General features: G+C 40.0%; 1 protein-coding gene across 2 annotated transcripts in view; it reads right to left on the minus strand.

Annotated features, from left to right (window-relative positions):
• SYNE1 (spectrin repeat containing nuclear envelope protein 1) overlaps window positions 1-23,805 on the minus strand; it is a 451,046-nt gene that overhangs the window by 72,016 nt on the left and 355,225 nt on the right. For both annotated transcript variants that reach the window (XM_032836376.1, XM_032836375.1), the window contains exons 115-126: window positions 21,852-22,007; window positions 20,473-20,643; window positions 18,647-18,780; window positions 18,054-18,258; window positions 15,970-16,152; window positions 15,264-15,410; window positions 13,211-13,365; window positions 12,579-12,726; window positions 10,764-10,858; window positions 7,341-7,575; window positions 5,403-5,597; window positions 1,750-1,875 (exon numbers count right to left, since the gene is read on the minus strand). In XM_032836376.1, coding sequence (XP_032692267.1) covers window positions 1,750-1,875; window positions 5,403-5,597; window positions 7,341-7,575; window positions 10,764-10,858; window positions 12,579-12,726; window positions 13,211-13,365; window positions 15,264-15,410; window positions 15,970-16,152; window positions 18,054-18,258; window positions 18,647-18,780; window positions 20,473-20,643; window positions 21,852-22,007 — 1,950 coding nt within the window. The remainder of the gene's footprint in view (window positions 1-1,749; window positions 1,876-5,402; window positions 5,598-7,340; window positions 7,576-10,763; window positions 10,859-12,578; window positions 12,727-13,210; window positions 13,366-15,263; window positions 15,411-15,969; window positions 16,153-18,053; window positions 18,259-18,646; window positions 18,781-20,472; window positions 20,644-21,851; window positions 22,008-23,805) is intronic.

Raw genomic sequence — 23,805 nt, forward strand, 5'->3', positions numbered from 1 at the left:
AAAGATTTTATTTATTGGGGTACCTGAGTGGCTTAGTGGGTTGAGCCTCTGCCTTCAGCTTAGGTCATGATCTCGGGGTCCTGGGATCGAGCCCCACATCGGGCTGTCTGCTCAGTGGCGAGCCTGCTTCCCCCTCTCTCTGCCTGCCTCTCTGCCTACTTGAGATCTCTCTCTCTCTGTCGAATAAATGAATAAAATCTTTTAAAAAATGTGATTAAAAAAGGATTTTATTTATTTATTTGACACAGAGAGAGAGAGAAAGAGAGAAAGAGAGTGAGCACAAGCAGTGGGAGTGGGAGGGGGAGAAGCAGACACCCGAGGCGGGAACTCGATCCCAGGACTCTGGCATCATGACCTGCGCCAAAGGCAGACGCCTAACTGACTGAGCCACCCAGGTGCCCCATAAATCTGCCTCATTTGAGTTTCAAAGGATATCCTTAAATTCTGATACTGAAGAAAAATTCTTACATCCATGTTTTTTGTGATTTCAAGACTTCCTTAAAAAATTAGTTTTTCTTTAATGTTTATGACTTCATAGCCAGCATGAGGCAGAGACCTTTTTTTTTTTTTTTTTGACAGAGAGAGAGAGATCACAAGTAGGCAGAGAGAGAGAGAGAAGAAGGTTCCCTGCTGAGCAGAGAGTCCGATATGGGGCTCAATCCCAGGACCCTGAGATCATGACCTGAGCTGAAGGCAGAGGCTTAACCCACTGAGCCACCCAGGTGCCCCTAGCAGAGACCTTCTGATTAAAATCCAAATCATTTAAGTATTTGAAGTTTCTCTTTAAAAGATGTATTTATTTATTTTAGAGAGAGTTGGGGGAGGGGCAGAGGGAGAAAATCTTCAGGCAGACTCTGCTGAGCACTTAACATGGACCCTGACCTCACAACTTACAAGATCATGACCTGAGCAGACAGAAACCAAGAGTCAGAGGCTTAACCGACAGAGCCACCCAGGCACCCCAGTATCTGTGAAGTTTTCACAGCATTACTCCACAGCAATAATTTGCAAACAACTGGGAAACACAAGGACATGTGTTATTTGGGGGAGGAAAAAAGCACTCACTAAGGTCATTTTGCCAAGATCTGCCTATCGCTCAGCAGGGAATGGCTAAGGGATACTCCACTTGACAATATAGGAATGAATGGAACAAATCCTACAGCCCCCACATCACGTGGGTCTCAGCAAGCTCACGATGCAGGGAGCGGTCTGTATTCGCCCCTGATCGGCTTCCAGCGGTGACTTGAGGTGTGGATCCTGACTTTCAAGCAGTCAGGGCCCTGAGTCCCTGAAGGACTAGGTGTCTCCGTGCCGTACCTGAGACTGGCTCTTTGCAGTTCCCCATTTCCTTACTGAAGAGTGCGGAGGACAGGGCGTTCCCCAAAGGGGCCTGGGATTTCCAGGCTGCCCAGCCTCGCCTCTTCTCTCTGTGAACTGGACTAGTCCGCTAGAACAACTCTCCAGCGTAGATGCTTTAAAGAGATAGTGTTTATTGCTTTGGACCCAGCTTTTAAATATCTCTTAATGCTGTGTTTATATTTCTCAAGATAATCCATAAACTGGTCTACAATTTCATCAACTGCAACAACCGGGTCTCACCAGCGTTGTCTGCCCGAACGCGACAGCTGGGAACCTGCACCCTCATGTTTGCAGCTGGAGCGGTCTGACTGCGCTATGCTTTCAAAGGCAACATGACAACAAAGTTCACAGGCAAGTGACGGCTAAAGGCTCAGCGCAGGCGTAGTTTACCTTGCAGCGCATTTGCTCTGCGTGCAGCTCTTCATGGTGATCCGGCAGAGGCTGAGAAAGCTTCTTTTTGAATGTTCGTAGCTTCTCCAGAGAATTAGCTATTCCGTTCTCACATCTTTCCCAGTCCTGCAATGGGAGAAGAAAGAAATTCACTTTTTTTTTTTTTTAACTTTGGTAGGAAACTGGAACAAAAGAAAAACCCTCTCTTTAATCCATGAGAAACAGTTAAGATTCACTGGGGAGTCCACATCCATCGTCATGTAGGCAGCAACAGGAGAGCTGAGTTCGCTGCTCCCTCTATGTGACTTTTAGCAGGTAATATGCTACGCCTCAGTTTTCCCTGCGAAAATGGGCATACCACAAACTCTATAAAGGCTGGAGGGCTGGAGGAAGCAATGGGTGTGAACACTCAAACACAAGGCCTAGAATATCATGGGTACTCAAAAATGTTATCTGCATTTGGATCAATCTGCAGAGGTAAGAGGTAATCACAATGTTTTGCCTCTTTCCTAACCCCATCCATAAGGTGTCTACCCAACCTCAAATGCTCTGTAAGAGATTTAAAAAAAAAGAGGAATCGGAATCTCTTTCAGGATGAAGAGTAGAAATAATACAACCCTGACTCCGATTCAATTCATTATACGAACAGTATGCGTCACATACATTTGATTTGTTACCGAAGCAGAATCCCAAGTACCAAAGGCTGGTACCAGGTGGGTCTCATCTTGAAAGCATGGACACGTGCATCACAGAGCGTTGAGTATACAGCACACAAAACCCAAAACAATCAATAAATGGAAGCAGAGAGATAAGGCAAAATTTTAAAAACAGACATCAAGTGTGTCAAATAGTAATGAGAGCTCTGAGGAAGGCTACAGCAGGTTAATCGTGGAGAGCGTGGCGGTGTGGACTGGTAGATCTCCACAGAGTGACAGAGAACACATACATCATGTGGTTGTGTTTTGGACGATGACGCACCAAACTCGTAACCGTGTTTACCCCTGTGGAAAATTAGAGGATTTGGTGGTGGTATAGGGGAAATTTTGTTTTTCACTCTTCATACTTTAATTACTACCTGATTTTTTTTTTAATCAGATACATGTATTTCTTTTTTAGGTAAAAGAAAAAAATGATAGGAACCATAATGGAGACCTGCTTCTTCTTAGCATTAGTTCTACAAATTAACTCTTATCTAGTGTCTCAGTGACAATCAAATCAAATTCATCTCAACAAATCTCCTTAATTTTGCCTATGACCTCCCATTCCTCTCCCCCCACCTTCCCAGTAACCCTTCGCAGTGGCTGCTCCCCAGCACTTAAAAATGACTGAGCTCCAAAGGCAGACAACTAGAACTGCTTTTAGTAGTGAGCCTGGTGCTAAATCATTCCTCCTTTTCCTTCACATTATCTCTTCCGTTGTCACCAGTCCTTTCTTGTCTGGGCTCTTTCTGTCTTCTTTCCTGATGTTTTATTTTTAGCACAAGCCACCCATAGGTGCTATGACCAAAACTTTCTTCTGTCAGAAGTGCTGACTGAAGTGCCTCCTTACTCAAAAGGTCTTCTGGTTTCTAATGGAACTGAGCCTTTGGCCCAAGAGTCTCATTTCTCTTTAAATTCCTTCAGGGAACTTCCTAGAGTGCATAACCACATTCCCTGTTTCTGTGTACCAGAAAAAACACAAACTGTCTGTCTTGGTCAGATGTGCTCCCATTCCCCTTTGTTAAAGTATCTCTGTGCTCCCAGGCTACAAGTAATTCATCAATGCTAAGCACAGTGAGGTCCTCTTACTAAACAAAACAGCATTCTCAATGAAATCATCACACGTTCTGAAACGTATCAACATGTCATCAGTGAATGTTCATTGATCTAAAAGAGAAAAGGTCAGTTTCTTATTTTCCACAACAAAATTAAGAGGCCATAGTGAAGCAGGTGAACATGAAAGTCACAGAATGAGAATCACTGTATTTTGGCACATGGATTTAGAGCAGTAAATCAGGGGTAAAATTAGATAAGCATTATAGCTATGACGTAAAGATACACTAAAATAAAGAGAAATGACATTAACATTAGAATTTAGCTTCAGAAATTCCTTCTTAGGCAAATGAGTTCTAGTGTATGATTTAAAATATAACAAACTTTAACAAGAGAAGAAGGATTCCCCTTTCCAAGGATGGCTTAGATTCCAAAGCTATAACCCAGTCTTTTTATTACATGAGTTACAAGGAAATAACAAAATGTCATGGTCTGCAAACATCTATCAACGTGTATGTTTTACACACCAATGAACAGACTGGCAAGAAAAGCAAATGCAGTGACTCAGCCATTTCACCTAATTAAAGTTTTGGGAATGTGTCCAAAAGTCACATCACAAGTAAAGAAAAATATATGATTAAAATGATCTCTACAGAATGAGTTACAGCATTTTTAATCCTTTCCTGAAAGCATAAAAAGAAGAAAAAAAGAATCAGACATATTGTATTACTGATGAATTGTGCTGCATGCAAATAACAGTTCTTTAACAAATATTCAGTGGCATTTTTGACTGATTATTTCCTACACAGAAGGTAATATGTTATTAAATAAAATTCAGCAGAATAAACCCAACGGGTGTGTACTTGAAGCATTATAAAAGCAAAATGTATTCCATTACCTTTAGTTAGTACCTGTGATCCAAAAACATGGCAGGTCAAATTTAATAGATAATTCTGTTGAAGAGTTAGAGACTACCAATGTATATAAAACTTCACCATTTAGCTCTGTTCACTCTTTAATCTGATAATAATATCAACAGTGAAAATGACCATCATTTATTGCATGCTCAATCTGTGTAGGTCCTGTGCCATCTGTTTGCTTTCATGATTTCATTAAATCCTCACGATGCTGGCTAAAGGAGGGGTAATCGTGCCCACTCTAGAGGGGCAGAAACTGAGGCTCAGATAGGTTGAGTTAACCAGGTTATTTGGTTTATTATGATTTTAACTTGGATAGATCTGACTTCAGAAACCATGCCCTTTTTCCAATGCCTTCTGATTATGTATTGAGTATGGTTACGGAAAGTGAGGGAGAAAGCATCCTGTTGGGGGTGTTTGGATAAAGTTACATCTCTCTAGACTTGTGGTATGATTCCGTATGCTCTCTGTTTCCAACTAAAGGCTTAATATACCTCCTGAATTTTATCTCATAGCGATGTGCTTGGAGAAACTAGGATGAAATCAAGAGTGTCCTCTTGATTAGGTTTTTCCCTGCTATAAAATAAGAGATACCAATCTTAAAAACCACTTTAGAGTCTTAGATCAGGGAGTGGAATCTACTCTTTGCATTCCTGTTTGGATTTATAAAATCATCACATGGCTCTTGGCTTGGCACCGACCGACCATTAATCAGAATCCATCACTTGGACAGGCTTATTAGACTTAAAACTACTTCGTCGGGGGATTTTTCTGAAAGACAAATTGCTGAAAATTGGGAAAATTCTCCAGTTAGTGCAAGACAGGACAAAGTCTTAAATAAGACACAGGGCAGGGGATCAAAACACTTCAGGGTAGGACTTAACGATCTTCGCCTTGTCTGGAAAGCTAACAGGAGGGAGCAGCACACTACTTACGCAGCTTTTGAAATTGCATCACGTCTATAGGAGGAAAGAGCAGAACTTACTTTCAGCAAGAAGGCCAGTTTTTTCTTCTGTTCCTCCAGATGCGCGCTGGCTGATCTCCACTTCTCCTGGATCTCAGTGAGCTCTGCCTGCAAGGCGGCCTCAGCCCCACTGTCGGCCGAGAGCAGGAGCTGCTTGCCCGCCTCCACTGTAAGGATGTAGCTGCCTTGCTGCCGCAGGAATACTTTTTCTTTGAACTGAAAAGAGCCACAGCTTTTTACTTTCTCATTCTTTTCTTTGCCAGGTCCCCATTACGATGTTTTTAAGTGACCGTACAGTTTTCCATACATTGCATACCCTCTTTATCCAACATTCATGGAGCTAGCACTTGGGGCGTGAGTGCAGCACTGTATGAACGAATGAGAATTCAACAGGGAGAGGCTTAATTTCTGACCCCAAGTTAAATACAATCACAGCGCAATATGGGAACCGCTCGAGGAGACGGATGCCTAGGGAACACACTGCCCCATGTTTCACTTGTTTTAAGTTGTATTAGGATCTTTCATTTCTTCTGCAAAAAAAGTTTGTGATGTTCATTTCATATAAACAAACCTCTTCCAGGAAAGACCAGTGCCCAAATAGCTAACCCACATGGATGTAAGACAGGTTTCCTCAAAGGGAAAAGGCTTCATGAGTCTTGGAGGACCTATGAATACAGCAAGACTAAGAAGGACCTGGTATGACGAAGACCAAGAGTCAGAGAAGAGTCCTTCCATGCAGAGAAATGAAGACGGGCAAAGTTACTATATGAGAGCATTAGGATGATTTCAGGACCCTGGTGTAGTTTTCAGGGGCTGGGCATGCGAAAGAGTAGCAGAGAATGATACAAGATCACACCTTGCACAGGATTTTTTTTTAATAGTGAAAGTGACTGAGATTCACAGAGAATATTAAGCAGAGAAGCGATGTGTTTGGATTAAAACCCTTTGCAGTAGGGTAGAAAATGGAATGGAAAAGGGCATATATTGGATATACTGAAATAGGTTAGAGAGCTGTTGTCTCTGCAGGTAAGAAACCAAGAGCCCCTCATCTAACATAGTGGCAGTGGGGATGGAAACTGGGAGTTATTAGAAATGGGGAGGGAGAGAACAAGAATAAAGCTCTAGAGCAACTCTGAGGTTCCTAACTGATAGACCAGACATCTGGTAATGACATTTCCTCAAATCGGGGACATGGGACATGGGACTGCCAGATGGCTCCTCTAGACATCACGGGCTCCGTGGGAACTCATGGAGTATATTATGCCTGTGCTGCACCTATATATTTATAAGTCTAAAACGCAGCTGAATATAGTAAGTTAAAAGCTCGGGAGGTAGAGGTGACTGGAAGATAGCACTTTGGCCCTTCTGTGCTGGTAGGAGGCAGACGGAGTGAATGAGGTCTTCCAGGAGAAAGAAGCAGCAAACAATGACCTCAAAAGCAAGAGGCGACGTGAAATACATCGGGGATGACTGATCGGAGTGCTGGGAGGGAGCTATCTACGGGACTAGAGGCCCTGGTTCTTAGGCAGATGGAAGGAAGGGGCCAAACCAGGAAGGGACCAAGAGCTCAGACAGGACTGAGACTTTTATCGTTTCTGAAATACCGAAGTTACACAATTAAATTGCTGCTGGTTATAATCAATACAAAGTGCTCCCTTCCTGGCTTTTTGGAAAGCCATTGGGAAGCCATTGCCCTTCCCTCCATGCTGGTTAGTGAACTGCTGAGAGTCACTGGTGTGGACCATGGACGGGGTCTGTGAGAGGCTGGGCCCACCAGACTATCATCATTAAATAAGGCCTCTGTAATGCAATCAGATTGTATGTTCCTGCGGATACTTTGGAACAGTGATCGTCCTCATTCCAGTGTCACTCCAGGATCCTTGTGAAGAACTGAAGCGAGAGTAAGGTGTACAGTGGAAACGGACAAGAGGTTTCAGAAGCGTGTGTTTCGCACCTTACCTGCACTTCATCAAAGAGGGTCCTTGCCTGTTGCAGTGGTATTGGGATGCTTCCGAGAGCACTCACGGGAAGATAGGACACTTCAACCAACCATTTACGCAGCTTCTCGGCCATCTCCCTGTAGCGCTGCCACTGGCGAATCTGGCTGTCGATGATACCCCTCCTCTGCTGGGCCCTGCGAATCACTCCCTGCCACTGACTGCTGAGAAGTGTCAATTTCAGGTTGAATTCATCCCTGGTGCAGAAATAATGACACAGGGAGGAAACGCTTTACCCTGGATGCATTTACATATCAGCCATGGATGCGTCCAGTGTACATACACTTGATGATGCTAATAAGCCCTGAGACGTGACTTAAGGCAGAGGCTTTCAAATGTCACGCCATGACCTTTTACCAGGTCTATTTCCAGTAATTTTTTAAATTAATAACTATCGGTTTTTGCAAACAGTTTCATGTCTCAGCACAGGTTAAAGGCGTATCTGTAAGCTCACTAATTATAACCTCCCTGAATGCGAGAGGGGAGGGAGCATAGGGGAACAGATGCTGTGGGAATGGGTCCAAACCCTAAGTAGTGTATGCAGCAGGTGACAGCATCTTGCGAGTGCTACAGGGGGAGGGAGAAAATGAGGACCATGGCCCTGGGTGGCTCGGGCAGTTAAGCATGTGCCTTTGGCTCAGATCATGATCCCAGAGCCCTGCGTTGGGCTCCCTGCTCAGTGTGGAGTCTGCTTTTCCACCTGCTCTCTCCCCCTTCTTGTGCTCTCACTCTCGGTCAAATAAGTAAATAAAACGAGGACCAAACTTATTTATAAACCTCTTTCTTCAACCACAATTATAAACCAGTTTGGATGAACAACAGTGGATTTTTTCAGCTGGAATCATAAGCCACTCAAATAAAATCCTGTTATTTAAAAAAAAATTTTTTTTTTTAGATTTTTATTTACTTATTTGAGAGAGTGATCACAAGCGGAGGGGTGGGGGAGGGAAGGCAGAGGAGCAGAGGGCTAGGGAGAAGCAGACCACCCACTGAGCAGGGAGCCAGACAAAGGACTCAATTCTAGGACCCTAGGATCATGACCTGAGTGGAAGGCGGACACTTCATCAACTGAGCCACCCAGGTATCCCTAAAAATGTTTTTTAAAACTATATTCATAAGCTCCATATTCCCTCACAATAAACGGCCCTAATCTTTAGCAAATTACTCCACATGTTAATCTAAATCATCCCGTTTACATTTTAAACCCACTTCATTTTGTTCTTAGAAAAATGAAAACTACTTAGTCATCACTGTCTGTATGAAGGTTGTCTGCATACTTAGAGATAGGAAATTGTACTTAAGTGTTCTCAATTTCAGGCTAAATAACTTCAGGTCTTTTAGTTTGTCCTTTCTACCTCTGTGTTTCCTACTTGTAAAAAATGTCAGTAGTTCTTTAGGAAGTTTTGTAGCTCTAGAACTGATGCATAGTTTGTAGCTCTAGAACTAATGTGTAGTTTGTAGATCTAGAACTGATTTGTCCAGTATCAAATAGAATGAGTTTCTTTGTAAATTACGATGTTATTCACATTTTAATATTAAAGTGTAACATTACTTGTTTTTTCTCTATTGTGTGAGTTTTGCTTTTCTTCCCTAGATACACTATTCTCTCCTCTTAAGGGTGGCTTCAAATCTGAGCTGAAATTACTCTTCTGGACAGCTATACTGCAGACACTTCCTATCACCTAGGCCCACTCTAAATCCTTGGTTTTTGTAACTAAATGTGTTATTGGTGCTTCCGTTTTTGAAAGGAAATTCTGATGTTAATCATCTAATTGCAGTAGAATTAAAGTGATGAATTAGGTTCATGAAATTCCCCTAGAAGTTTCAAGCATCTGTTGTCTCTGAAGACCTTTCACTCCAGGACTTGAGACTGTCTGACAACAGGAAAAGTGCCCCACACACTGCTTTTCCCATCAGGCCACTATCCAAGATCTCTTAGGAGCTCTTGTCCTCACTTTCTGGAGAGTCCAACTGTCCTGAGCCACCTGCCAGCTCAGGTGAGGAAGTACTCAACACATGACACTGTTCTCATGGCTGAACTTGAACTCTAAAACACAAAACTTATAAAACTTTTAAGACACAATACATTTGTAATCTGGGGCCTTCATGCTCTAATCTGAATTTTTTTTTTCTTCTGCAACTTTCAGAATTATCCTCGGTCCAAACCTCCCATTTTCCCCTCTTTGGAGTTTCTCCTTAACTGTTAACATTTACAATTTAATAGATGTTGGCTTGTGCATGAATTTTTAATTTTGTTTTGCCTACTGGCTTTTATAATACTGTTACAGAGTTGACCAAAGGAGGATAAAGCAAAGAATACATTAATTGCATTTGAATTTGTTTTATTTTGAAGGCCTTAAATTCTTAGTAAAGCTCACATTTAAGTTTGGCTTACTTTGAATAGAATAAATATGGTACCGCATTTTGTTGTTCCAAGCTTAACCGTGAAAATCTTTCATGTTACCTCCAAAGAAATATCACTTAAAACTGAAATTGCTTCAAAAAATTTAAAAAACCCTCTTAGTGAAAACAGTGATTTATGTTCTTTTTTCTTTCTTTTTTTTTTTTTTTTGAAAAAATAGTAAGTTAATTATAATCACAGTTACTGGTCTTTAATATGGGAAAGATGTCCTTATGTAAATATATAAGTATCAATGAGGTTTATACCCCAAATATCACTACATAAAGTAGATGGGATAGACTAGATTTTGTTCCTAGGAAATGTAAATATAGTACAAGATCAGTAATTCACATACTGGAAGTCAAAAGAGGAGCTAGATTACCTCTTCATTTTTAAATAAAGAGGACATCTTCTAAGTAAATGAAGAGGAAGCAGGATTTCAGTGTGTCAGAGTGTCAGCTGACTTAAGGTAGCAACCATTTCCAAACTGGAATTACCCTGGTGTGGAAACCCAGCTGGCTGATCCTGACTAAAACCCCAAGTGACCTTGGTCCCATCCGTTTGCATTTCCGGGCCTCAAGTTTTCATCTATAAGTGATAACGATGATCTAGTGATCTCTATGCTCCTTTGAGGAATATAATTTCTGTAACTGTATGAGAGGATTAGAAGCATCTGTTTACAAACCATTGATACATCATTGATACAATTTGTTCTGATCTACTCATTAATTCCAGTCTCCTGCAGAGGTCTGGAGAAGGCTGACTAGGAGATTTCCAATTACTTTATGTCCTTCATGTAATATAATAGCAGTTCTTTAAAAAGATTCAATACTCAGTCGTTTCAACGAGCCTTTTCTCCAATTACTGAGGCTCCATTGCAGTACAATTGCCTTAGGAAGATTAGACATATGCCTTCTAATTTGCTCATTAAAAAGAAAATGACTAATTCACTGAAACCTTTCTTCATAATATCAAAGATCCTACCTGTCATCAACTTGACCTTGTTCTAGAAGATGCTGCCCGTCAATAATGATCGAGTGTAAAATCTGCTGGCGACTGAACATCTCTGCTTGAAACAACTATTATTTGAAAAAACAGAAAAACATGTTTTTAGAGTTTCCAATTTTAGGGACCAGTTTCCTAGTAACTTCCACAAAAATTCTGGCTTTAGCAAGGCTTTGAAAGATATTTCCAGTTGTATCTGGATACATGAGAAATCCTGCAGTATAGGAAAGTGCATTTTTTTTTACCCTTGTCTATTTTTAATTTTTTGTCTTTTAAGTTTTTAAAATTAACATATAATATATTATTTGTTTCAGCTGTACAGGTCAGTGATTCATCAGTCTTACACAATTCATAGCGCTCACCATAGCACATACCCTCCCCAGTGTCCATCACCCAGCCACCCCTTCCCTCTCGCCCCCCTCCTCCCCTCCAACAATCCTCAATTTGTTTCCTGAGATTAAGATTCTCTTATAGTTTGTCTCCCTCTCTGGTTTTGTCTTGTTTCATTTTTTTCCTCTCTTCCCCTATGACCCTCTGCCTTGTTTCTCAAATTCCACATATCAGTGAGATCGTATGATAATTGTCTTTCTCTGATTGACTTATTTGCTTAGCATAATACCCTCTAGTTCCATCCTTGTTGCAATGGCAAGATTTCATTTTTTTGATGGCTGGGTAGTATTCCATTGTATATAACAGACTCCACATCTTCTTTATCCATTCATCTGTTGATGGACATCGGGGCTCTTTCCATAGTTTGCCTATTGTGGACACTGCTGCCATAGATACTGGGGTGCGATGACCCTTCAGATCACTACATTTGTATCTTTGGGGTAAATCCCCAGTAGTGCAATTCCTGGGTCATAGGGTAGTTCTATTTTCAACTTTTTAAGGAGCTTCCATAATGTTCTCCAGAGCGGCTGCACCGGCTTGCATTCCCACCAACAGTGTAAGAAGATTTCCCTTCCTCTGCACTCATTGTAGTTTTAATTCATTTTCTTTTATTCCATCTTTAGTCAAACTGATAACACTGGATTTTAAAATACCTTATACATATTTAAAGTCTTTATTGTTAAAATTTAAGCAAAATGCTTTTAGTATCATTCTTTTTTAAGTTCGTTTAAGCTTTTCTCTGCTTTTAGGTAAATCCTATTTCTCCATTTCTGTGTATTTCAGAAACACATGGGCCGATGTGCTTACACCAGTGAACAACAAAATTGAGACAAACAGCAAATTAATTAATTTGCTTTTTGTATCTAGTTCTCTCGCTGGTGTTTCTTAAGAAATAATTATAATGCCATTGATCAAGAGGTACTCTCAGATACATTTGATAACTTGATTTCCAAGTATAAAATATGGATTTTTTTTTAACAGAACACTCAATTTTCATTTATCAAAGACTTATGATCAAAGCAAAATCTCTTAAGCAACTAGCTTTGGCAATATTAACGTAGTATGTAACTTAATTTGAAAATTGTCTAACATTCTGTATTCCTTCTGCACATGCCCCTGATTCCCCCCGACACACCCATAAGTAGACTTTTACCACAATTCTAGTAGTACACATTGCAGGATATTGAAGCCTAACACATTTGGAAAACCAACTATGGAAGCAAAGAACTGCACCACATTTTTATAGTTAAGATATGGAAACCTCAAACTTAAGAAAGGAGGCAAAACAGTGCCTACACCAGAGGAGACTCAGCACAAGAAACAGTGCCTGAACTTCTCCACGTGGCAGTGCCGGACTTTCCCTAAGACTATTTCATCACCCAAAACCCTACCGGCCTACCTTACCTCATGCGCTCTCTGCTGCTCCAAAAGATGCTGATAGTTGCCTGAAATCTCCACTGCTAACTTTTGTTCCGTTTGAACCAGGAATTCCATCCATGTTTCACATTTTTCCAAGAAAGTCTGGTGTTGCAGCAAAAATGACTGCAACTTACTGATATAATGAAGGAAAAAGAACACGATTACGGTGTTATTTGTTCATTCTTACCCTGTCAATATATAAAATTAGATTAGAAAATATCCTCTGTCTCCAATTCTAACTGGACCACCACAAAGATTTCAATGTCAGGTAGCAAATTTTTAAAAAAGAATAAAAGTTTAAAATGATAGGTTTTCTCCTGAGTTTTGGCACAAAAAACAACACCCCCCCCAACAAAAATAAAATGGTAGGTTTTCACTTTGATAAAATTATGTATGTACCTTTAATATAGTCTTGTGTAAAAGAGTTACTTCTTTTTTGCTAAAACAATATTTCATGCGTCAAGCATGGGAAACCACTTCACAATCTGAGTTCACCATTTCTAGTTCAAATTTTGTGAGTGTCATTGGAAAGACCTGGAATTTATCAGTACGTACAAGCCACGTACTCCTATCTACTGGTATATCAGAGTGGCCCAAACATCTCTTGGTTACTCCACCTGAATCGTTCCGTGGTCTGAGAGGAGATCAGAGACCAGTGTCGGTTCAGACTCTGAATCCTTTTGATTTCTTTATCATTCAGCGGTAGCCTGTACCCAAGCTCATTCAGACGGTCTAGGTCAGGGGCCAGGCTGCTGAATTTTAGCATCTGTCCCTGGAAACAAGATTTAAAAGCCAGTTTAGCACTATGGTCAGAAAAGGCAGAGTTCTTTCAAACTTCACAGTGACCTACTGATTTCAGGAAGAAGCAGGTCTTTGGTCTCCCTGCATTTCTGGGCCATTGACTTGTCATCTCCAGAACTGCCAGTAGAGAAGAGTGGTGTCTCCTGACCCATTTCCCCTGCTGCTACAGCTCCTCACGCCCTCCCACTGAACGTTTAGTAGTTCCCATGAATCACTTACTTGCTGATGGATGAAAATTATGCTGATGACTGAAAAGGCATATTTCTGACCCTTTATATTCCATCTGTCTAGGCTATTCTGCTCCTTTATTATCTATTACCAATAAGAATATTTATAATGGTAACCATTATGAGAGTAACAGCTAACATTTCTTGAGCACTTACCATGAATCAAATAATAGCTTGAGAGCTTTACAGGTAATAACTCATTTTATTTGCAAAATAATCCCCTAAGGTAAGTACCATGAGTATTCTGACTTATTCTGACTTAATGATGAGGCTCAGAAATGGTTCGTAAATTGCTCACGGCCACCCAGCCAGTACATGGTAGAGCTGGGGAAGTGAGAGCCACCGAGCACTTGCTAGATGGACTGAGATCCCCTTTGAGCTTTGAAGGCAACACCCAATATCCTAACAGCTTCAGTTTTAGGTCGTTGGCCCCAAACCTGAAGTTGGTGAGACGCAACTAACAAAGCATTCTGTGCTCTCAGGGCTCCTCCCTCTCCTCAAACACAGGACAAAATGGTCTTTTCTGGTTTATGTGTGGGCACCTGTAACTCCATCTAGGAATACAGGAAGAGGTAAATGGGAGGACATCCTTGGCTGTGTGCATTTTCTCTTCACATGCTCTGAAACAGGCTCATTCCCCTAAAGACAGAATAAATCTTTCCAACTGTTGAAGTCAAAAGCGTAACAATTAGATGGCAGAATTGTCATGGGTAGATATCAGCAGTGAATGAAACTGACAGGCAGTGGTCCTTCTCATGGGGCTTACAGACAGAAGATACTATGCCGCTAATACTAATCCACGAGAGTCATCTCCTAATCACATGAATGTCATTAAAATGGTATGTAAAAAATTTTGAAGAAAAAAAATAGTGTGCTATCAAAGTGTTACATGGGGGAGCTTCAAGAAAAGAGGAAGCTTTCTTCAGAGAATGACATTGAACAAAATGACCAAAAATTCATTGCTTTTGGTGGGAAGGGAGCTGACAAATTCCAGAAAGAGGTGACGTTATGCGCGCAAAGGCTAGGAAGCGCGGTGGCGGACACTGAGATGACCAGTGGGGAAGACGAGACCCTTTGGAAGATGGAAGCCAGGTCTACTGGGGGGTGAGGATCCACACTGGTCTCTACCCTGAGAGCAGTGGAAACCTGTGGAGGGTCTGAAGCAGAGGAATGATACGATAAAACTGGTGTGTCTATTGTTATCATTTTACTTACTGAATGTTTAAAACAGTTCATAATTAAGTAAAACCCTTTAAAAGAAAAAGATCATTCTGGCAGCTGTGGGTTGGAGGGGTTGGGGTCGCCACAGAGAGGATCCTGGAGGCTGTTGCCAGGGTCCGAGACATTGGGGGCTTGTCTAGGAGTGGATGAGGGTAGAGATGGAAATGGGAAGTTCGAGGGGATCCACTGGGCCGGGGAAGGGACGAGAGGTGGGAGGGAGGAGTGAGCTAGGATTGCCCCTGGCTGGCTCTCATCGCAGAGCATGAAATCAGTGTGTGCACACTGCAGGAAAACAGAGCTGGCAAGGGTTTCTTTGTGAGCTCAAAATAAAAAGTAGGTCTAATGTTAGGAGTTGTGAGTATTCCTTAGACTTTGAGGACAAGAGATAGAAGATCGAGGCCTAGGATTTGAAGGTACTTACCTTAAGTTCTTCCATCCTTTCCTGGATGGTTGAGAGATCAGATGAGTGGCTAGGGTCCTGCCCTTGTAATATTTCTTCAGCTTCTACTATCCAGGCCTCCAACACTTCTAAGCTCTTGGTAAAGGTTTCATAGTCAAGAACTCCAGTCTTTATTTTTTTCACAAAAGAAAATTGGTATTTAGATATCTAATGAAAGGGCAATTGGATATTGAAATTATTTTTCATATTTTTGTGTCACGTTTCCATCCTCAAGATGCCATAAGGCTACATGATTTAACTTTTCTTCTCTTCATTCATGTAATTTTTTGAAAACTTAGAACTACTCCTACATACTGTTTATGAATTGATCAATTATTTTAAAAATATACTACCAAACAGAAAAATACTCTTATTCTTGGCAAAAACTTGTTATATAAATATGAATGTCAACACTAAAGCCACTTGGTATTTATTAGTTGGATGTATTACCCAGTACCATAGAAAGAAGCATTGCTTTTAGGGGCAAAATTACATTGTCAAGAACAGTGCAAGACTCCCACCTTCCCTTGTCCCCCCTGGAACTTCCAAGTTCATTTGCTTTTTAATTCTTTGGTCTTGAATAAGGCATTGTCTCAATGATGAGAAAACTTTCTTTTCCTGTGGTTAGGCTCAGATGTTATAGAAAGCCAATTGACACCACATGTGGAATATGAGGTCGGTAACATACCTGTAACATAGTCTGCTGCTTGCAAAGAGCCTGCTCTAGGGCACACAGATGTTGACTCAAAGACAGCTGATCGGATTGAATGGCTGGTGCCGCTGAAGCATCCACTTGCTGCTTGAGCTGCTCTCCCAGTTCATGCAGAACATATAGGGAATCCTTCACTACCCCCAGTTCTTTGAGGAGATCCTACAGATGATGAAAATAGGCCCATTATGAAACAACGTGGTAAGGGCACTCCTTAAGCTGATAATCGGCAAAGGGCCACGCATCTGGAAACACTCAATTCTTACTTGTCAAATTATTACACTAAATACACTTCACCTGCGGAAAAATAATGAGGGATTAAATCTGATTTTTCAAAATGGATGTGTGTTAACATTTTTAGACATACACGGACTATTCTATAATAAAAGCCACATAGGTTCATTGTAGGACACTAGGACACGGGGTTTGGGGGAAGCGCAGGGAAACATACATAAGAAGACACATACATAAGAAGAGCCAATAACCGGAAGCATTTGGGCATGTTTTTCCTCTCTTTTCATGTAGTTGATATCAAATCAAAATCAAAAACACAGCGCTACATTTTGCCTTCCCCTGTCGGATTCTGCACACACAGTGGCTGAGTTTGCCAACAGCATCTTTCACATGCATGGTTGCATTATAATGGTTACAACAGACCCTCTTGTCTCAGGGGATCCTGGAACCCCAGCGATGGCCCTGGTGGGCAGGGACAGAAGCAGACGGCATCTCCACCCTTTTCCCTGGCTTCTCTTGCCTCCACTTTTGCTGGGACACTCTTAAATGCTCAAAATTTAAGCCAGTGGAAATTCTGCTTCTGGTTTCCATCTACCACTAAGAGATGACAAATGACTGGTTCTTCTACCTGTTGCTGGTGCTCCACCAGACATGGTGGAAAGAGTAGAGCCTGCTCTAGCTAGACAGCCTATGACAGGGAGGAAAACAAACAGAAGGAAGCTTTGACCTTGACACAGATCTTAGAACAATTCAGAGAAATAATTTGGAGTACTACCCCCTAAAATAGGTGTGATGTATCAACTCAGGAGGAGTGAAAATTAAAAATGACAAACCCTGTAAGGATAAACTATGTGGAAGGAGGAGAAAAAAGCCTTATGTTATCTTTAGTATTAAACGTTAGCTTTAAAGTGATTATTTAGGACTTGTGTGAAGGTATTAGAATAGGTCGAAATTTTTTTTAAAGATTTTATTTATTTATTTGACAGAGTGAGAGAGATCGCAAGTAGGCAGAGAGGCAGGCAGAGAGAGAAGGGGAAGCAGGTTCCCTGCTGAGCAGAGAGCCTGATACGGGGCTGGATCCCAGGACCCTGAGATCATGACCTGAGCCGAAGGCAGAGGCTTAACCCACTGAGCCACCCAGGTGCCCCAAATAGCTTGAAATTTATGTGCTTTTTATAACTTGCTTAATTCTAATAAACTGATTTGGGAAAGTTTACAAGAAGATCTTTGGAACGAGTTCATTAAAATAAAGACAAATAAGGACAAGCAGAAGAACCATGTAATGGGTGAAACAAGAGACTGTTTCTGAAAACCTAAAGTAGGTTATTGGCAACTTCAGTGAAAAAAAAGAAATATTAAAAAGCTATTAAAAAGAGGCATACCAGTAAATCAGGAGAGAAAGACTTCTTTCCACCATTAAATTCTTAGAAGAAATAATTATGTCGATGCTTACATAAGAAATAATGGACCTAACTAGGTAATACCTTTCACAGTGGATTTTTAAAAGATAAAACATTACTCTCCATACTCTCTTATTTCTTAACTGGCAAATGTGTAAAAACAACCAACCTAAATCTTCACAAGGATGGCATGCCATTAGGAAAGATGGGAAAACAGCTCATCTGTGAAATGAAACAGGGGGAGGGACCTCTTAAATCACATACATGTTCTAAAGCCCCAGCAGGCTCTTTGGTACTTAAAGCCATTTTTGGATAGCTGTCCCACATACTGAGGCATACCAGAAGCTTGCACACACCAGCCCCGGCCTTGCTAAACTTGAGATGGCTGAGCATGGCATGGGGGGAAAACACCAGTGTTGTCAAACATACATTGCAATCTTCAATCCACGTCGCAACCTCGTCATCAGCAATGTCCTTGTTGGTGGCCGCCTTCAGGAGCTCATTGGTTCGGTCGTCCTGCTGCTGCACCGCAGAGGCACACTGCTTGGAGTAGTCCTTGTACCTCTGCCAAAGCTGAAGTAGGGCTTTGCTGGCGTGCAGCTGCTCAGCGATCTCTTCCAGCAAGTTATTCCATCTGGAAACAATAGCCAACACTCACGGGCAGATTAGCACCTCTTACCAAATGCTGTTATTTGCTCTTTTATTTTTCACGATCCTGCTTCATGTGAATATGGGAATAATTCAGAGATGTCTTATTTCTATTTGACACAATGCCCACTCACAGTTCAAGGGCAGATAATAGAAATGAGGTAATCTTTGGGTATACAGCAGTTTTCATCTATTTCTAAGTCTCTTCACTACATTTAGTTACCTTCAATTCATTTGTGAAAATTGAAACATGAGCAGAATAGAATGTCTAAAGCTCAAATTCAAAATGCCGGCAAGTTTTAATTCTATAGTTATTTGTCATAAGGCTGTGATATAAATAATGCATAACAGTGCAAAATTAGCATTTTCCATACCTCATATTGACATCTTTTAATGTATTGGTAAGAGTTTCTGTCACAGGTGGGTGACACTCTTTTAACAGTTGGTTGGTGACAGAGCCAAACCTCTGTAAGTTCTTTTCCTGTTTTTCCAGATCATCTTGAAGATTCTGCCCCAAAATTAAAAAAAAAAAAGTGCCACAGATGACATGACAGGATGTAAATTCTAATAATCATTTAAAAGTAATTTATAGCTGTTTCTATAAATATGTACATATAAATACATAAACCATGATTTTGTTCCATTGCTTTGTAAATTTTCTTTTGATCATCATTTCTTCTTTTATAATTTGGTTCTTATAGGTGTGAAAAGGGATTCCTAATAGCTAAACGTTCTTACAGTGGCATCTGGAATTCTGCCGGGAAAGCTCACATGAGTGCCCTTGTCCGTCTCCTAGTAGGAAGCTAGGGCCATGATATGGACGCAGTCTATCACACTGATTCTCTTTGCTATTCAAAGTCAAAACCCTGGTCCCCATTTTATTACATATCTAGAGTTCTTCTACAGGAAACTCCAGATAATCAGACCTTAAGAAATCCTGACTTTTCTGAGTACCACTTTTAAGTTCTATCTCTGGGTGTTCTTCCTTGCAAAGAATATTTATTAGGCTACAGACTTGGCACAGTCTTCTACCAAGGACTAACAAAGGATCTTGAAGAAAAGCACTTCCTTGCAAATACTGCTGGAGGACTGGACTCAGTTCTTAATAAAACCCCATAGGTGACGGAGGCTACAAAAACCAGTTCTATTTAAGACCAGTATCTGATTGCCATCAAATCAAAACCCTTTCATATCTTAAGAACAGCCTGTGCTGGTGTTAAATACGGAACAGGCTAAATTAAAAAGTACTTCTAATTGCCTCAAAATCATAAAATCTGTTTTCAGACTTACTATTCCCAAAGCAAGTTTTAATGATTCTCAGTATCTACAACAACTATTTAAGGTTTAAAGAAATTGTGGATATACACATTTTATCTCTCCTCTCTCCTACCCCACCCTCAAGAAAAGGCATTCCCTGATCAGAGCATGTGTGTATGAGGTCAGCAACATGGAAACTTTCATAGCCAAGCCAGGGAAGTGGACAGACGTCAGGAGGGTACATGCTGAGCTCTTGCTGGCGTCCCATCCCTTGAGGGCCTATCCTGCCCATCTCGTATCCCAGTCTGCATGAGTTAGCCAGGGAGAAAGAGCGGCCACAGGTGAGAGAGAGTGCCCCATCAGTGAGTGGTCTGCACAGTCCAACAGCAGCCTCAATCCTGTATGAGTTCAGTGATGACGGGCACCCAGGAAACTAAGCAGGAAGTGCTAGCAAAAGAGGCATATGTGCACGCATCGGACAGACTACTGATACTATACCGAATGAAAAGAAAACAAGTTAATAGTTTACACGTTTACCATTTTGGCTATCTTTCTCTTCGCTTTCTTTTTATTCCCTTAGAATATGTTTGGAAAAGCAGGATAAAGAGAGAAAGGGAAGACATAAAGGCAGCGGCAATAGATCAAGGAGGTTGGCTGGATGTAAAATCATTTTATAAAATGTATTCATGGGGATATTCATATCACAGAATTTTAAAAATCATTTAGTTATATAGCAACTAAAAACCATTTAGTTATACAGCAATCCAGAAATTTGGTGCCCACAGGAAAAGTTACAAACAAAGCAGGTAGGATTAATTTTAAATATTTAAAAATAATTAAATGCCAACAATATACAGCAACATTCCAGCGTGCTGTTCAAGTTTGCTTTTTTTTTATTTTCTCAAATTCAAGAGTATCAAGATGGGTTACATTCATTCCTTACCTGAAGATTGTCTACCTGAACTTGTACAGCTTCTAAAGAACCAGTCAGCAGACGGAAACGGGACAGAGAGTATCTAGCCTCCATGAGGTAGCTGTTGATCTCGTCAAAGGCCACCTTGTGATTATTCCATTGGTGAAACACAGACTTCAGCAGTATCTTTAATTGTCCAACCTTTTGAAAGAGATAGGTGTTTCTTAGAATTGCATATTTAAAATTTTAAATATTTAAAATGATAGAATACATATTTAACTGATGGAAACATTAATATTTAAGAACTTCATCAGGGTTTCAGGCATTATAAAGAAATGAGAAAAAAAAAAAAAGACTTGAAAAGAGAGATGGCCACAATGAAATGTATGTCTTTTTGTGAATTTTGACCACTCGGTCTAAATTAAAACGCTTTAAAAGGTAACTTACATCCTTTTTATGTAAATATATGTAATATATATGCTATATATCTATGAAATATAAAAATGATAAAAGATCAATATATTTAATTTGAAAATATATTATTATTTTAAATGTATTAACTCATTAATCCTTGTAACAACCTTATGAGATGGGTGTAATTATAATTCCCATCCTATAGATAAAAAACCAGAGGCACAATGAGGTTATGAAAATTACCTAAGATCATACTTTTGGACTAAGAGAGATCTAGGCAGTCTGGTCCCAGGAAATGAAATAAAAATCTGCCTAGCTAGCTAGCTAGCTAGCTATCTCCTCCCTCATTCTCCTCTATCTCTTTTTATCTCACATATGCATGTTCACACACACACACACACACACACACACACTCAAATTTATATCTTAAGACAAAACATCTAAGAACATTCTTTCCTGAGACTTATCTGCAACAGAAAATCAGGCTCTTCGTTTGGTCTGTGTCATTTGGAAAGACATCTACTTTGGATTTCCCAAATGTCACCCTTAATCTTCTAAATGTAATCCTGGGGTTATTAAAAGAGTAATGTTCATAATAATTCATAATAATGTACATCATAATAATGATTTATTATAGGAAATATCCAAAGCTAGATTTTATTTTAAAAAAGAGGTTAATAGGCGTGCCTGGGTGGCTCAGTCGGTAAGCATCTGACTTGGTTTTGGCTCCGGTCAGATCTTCCAGGTTGGGAGATGGGATGAAACCCATGTTGGGTTTCACACTCAGTGCGGAGTCTGCTTCCCCTCTGCTTCTCCCCCTGTACATGCATGCATACTCTCCCTTTCTCTCACACACAGAAATAAAAATCTTAGTTAATGAAGTAGACTTAATACAAAAAGATAATGTAGAGGTTCCCTAACTATTTACTCGGTTATTTTAGGAAAACTAAAATGCCATGACATGTTTGGAGTCAGGTCTCCACAAGCAATATTACCATGTGGTCTAAATTTGCCCATGTTTGGCTGAGCTCCCGCAGCGTGCTCCTGACAACACCAGAGACTTCTTCTTTCTTGTTCTGAATCAAAGCAAGTCCATTCTGCTCAATTTTCTCCACCTCTTTTTCTTTTGCTTTAATCAAATCTTCTAGATCCTGAAAGATTAAAATAGTCATTTTAAATTGTTCTATTATGGAACTCTGTGGTGCACTACAGCCTGATATCCCCCCAAGTTTAAGTAAAATTTGATTACTTAATAGATAGAGACATGATAACATGTAATTTTTTCCAAAAAGTTAGAAGAAAAGAAATATATGTGGGAAATGGTAATATGATTTATATTCTTAACTTCATGTTGGAGAAGTTACATAGTCCTAGGCCAAAGGATAAAATGCAATAGGATGATATTCTTGGTATCTGAGTTTAGTTACATTTCTGCTACGATTGAGCTGTGCTACTTTTAAGTTAGAAACTGCCACGGGGTCTGTTTCTTCAGAGAGAAAATCAGAATCTCTTTTAGCCTTTCTTTCTCCCTGATTCTATGTGATTCTGAAAGATTATGGGGTTTTGTTTTTTTTTTAAGAGTCAAACTCTTACTTTCTTTGGGATGTGCATTTATAACAGTATAAAATCTTCGAGAAAGAAAATACAACGAGGCAACGTTCTAGAGATCATCCTTAATCATACATTATAATCCCACTTATATTTTAATGCCATTGGAAACTTTGGAAAGCTCAGTATAGCAGGCTGAGTCTGCTATTAACGTTTTATGGATGAATAAATGGGAGATCAAGTCACACAACCTGTCTTGGGTTACAGAGCTGGGGAGGCCAGGAGATGGGATCAGACCTCAAGCCTCCTGAGCCTACTGACTCCCAGGCGAGTTCCCGGATGGGACTTGTGGAAAGGATGTAAATCCCAAGTCTGGGCGATGTGAGAGGCCATATATTAAAGCATGGGAGCATTCTTATATTCAGAAGTGTATCTCCGGAACTCGAGATGTAGATATGTAGGCCTTGGAGGGTAAAGTGAAGAAAATCCCAAAATAGTACACATGAAAAACATCTTTAAGCTGTTAAAAACTTGGCTAATGTAGGATAGTATTTGTCTATTCAGTTATTTGGTAATCAGCTGTGAGTCAGTACTGATTTACTTATTTTTCTTTCTTTAATTATCATGAGGCTATTTTTTTCTTGATGTATTAATTAGAAATTCATGCAATTAGCAGCCTGAGGAAATCATTTTTGTTTTTAATATTGTGCTTTCACTTCCACTTCATAATTCTGTAAATATTTTGACAGCTTTGATAATTAACCAGAGAATGGAATATAGTGATTACTAGAGTTATGGGTCCTTTATACAGTGGAAAACAACATTAATTTTACTATTTAAGGATTTCTCTCTCTACTTCTTTGAAAGGGTAACCATAAACAATCCTTCCGACATGTCTTTAATATGATTCTAAAATCCAGCCACTGGAATTAAATTTATCTTATTTATCCATAGATGTTAACTTTTTTAAGGAATAATATTAAACGAATGATCCGTTGCTTAAAAACACAGCTCTAAAATGGCCTGCCTGCTTATGTTGGCATCAAAGCAAATCCCAGGAAGGAAACAAGACTGAAATATATATTTTGTACAAAATGAAAATGTGTTTTCCTTTCCTTTCAATAATAATTAAAAGATGATTTTGTTTCTGATCAATGAAGAAAAAAGCCAAACCTAACATTTTTTGCTACAATAAATCATTCTTACCCTAAGTTAATTCATAAATATTATTTTTTATGTTGGTTTAAATTAATAAATCACCTCTGAAGGAGTGGGAAAATATTCAAGATGTTTTAAACAAAATAAAGCTTAAATCCAGTCACCGATTTAAGTCTGCTGGCTTGAATTTCACACTTCGGTCCAGAGGAACAATTTCTCAAAAATGACAATAAATTTTTATCA

The sequence above is a fragment of the Lontra canadensis genome, unplaced genomic scaffold, assembly GCF_010015895.1.
Source record: "Lontra canadensis isolate GAN:19392208 unplaced genomic scaffold, GSC_riverotter_1.0 scaffold92, whole genome shotgun sequence".
NCBI lineage: Eukaryota > Metazoa > Chordata > Mammalia > Carnivora > Mustelidae > Lontra > Lontra canadensis.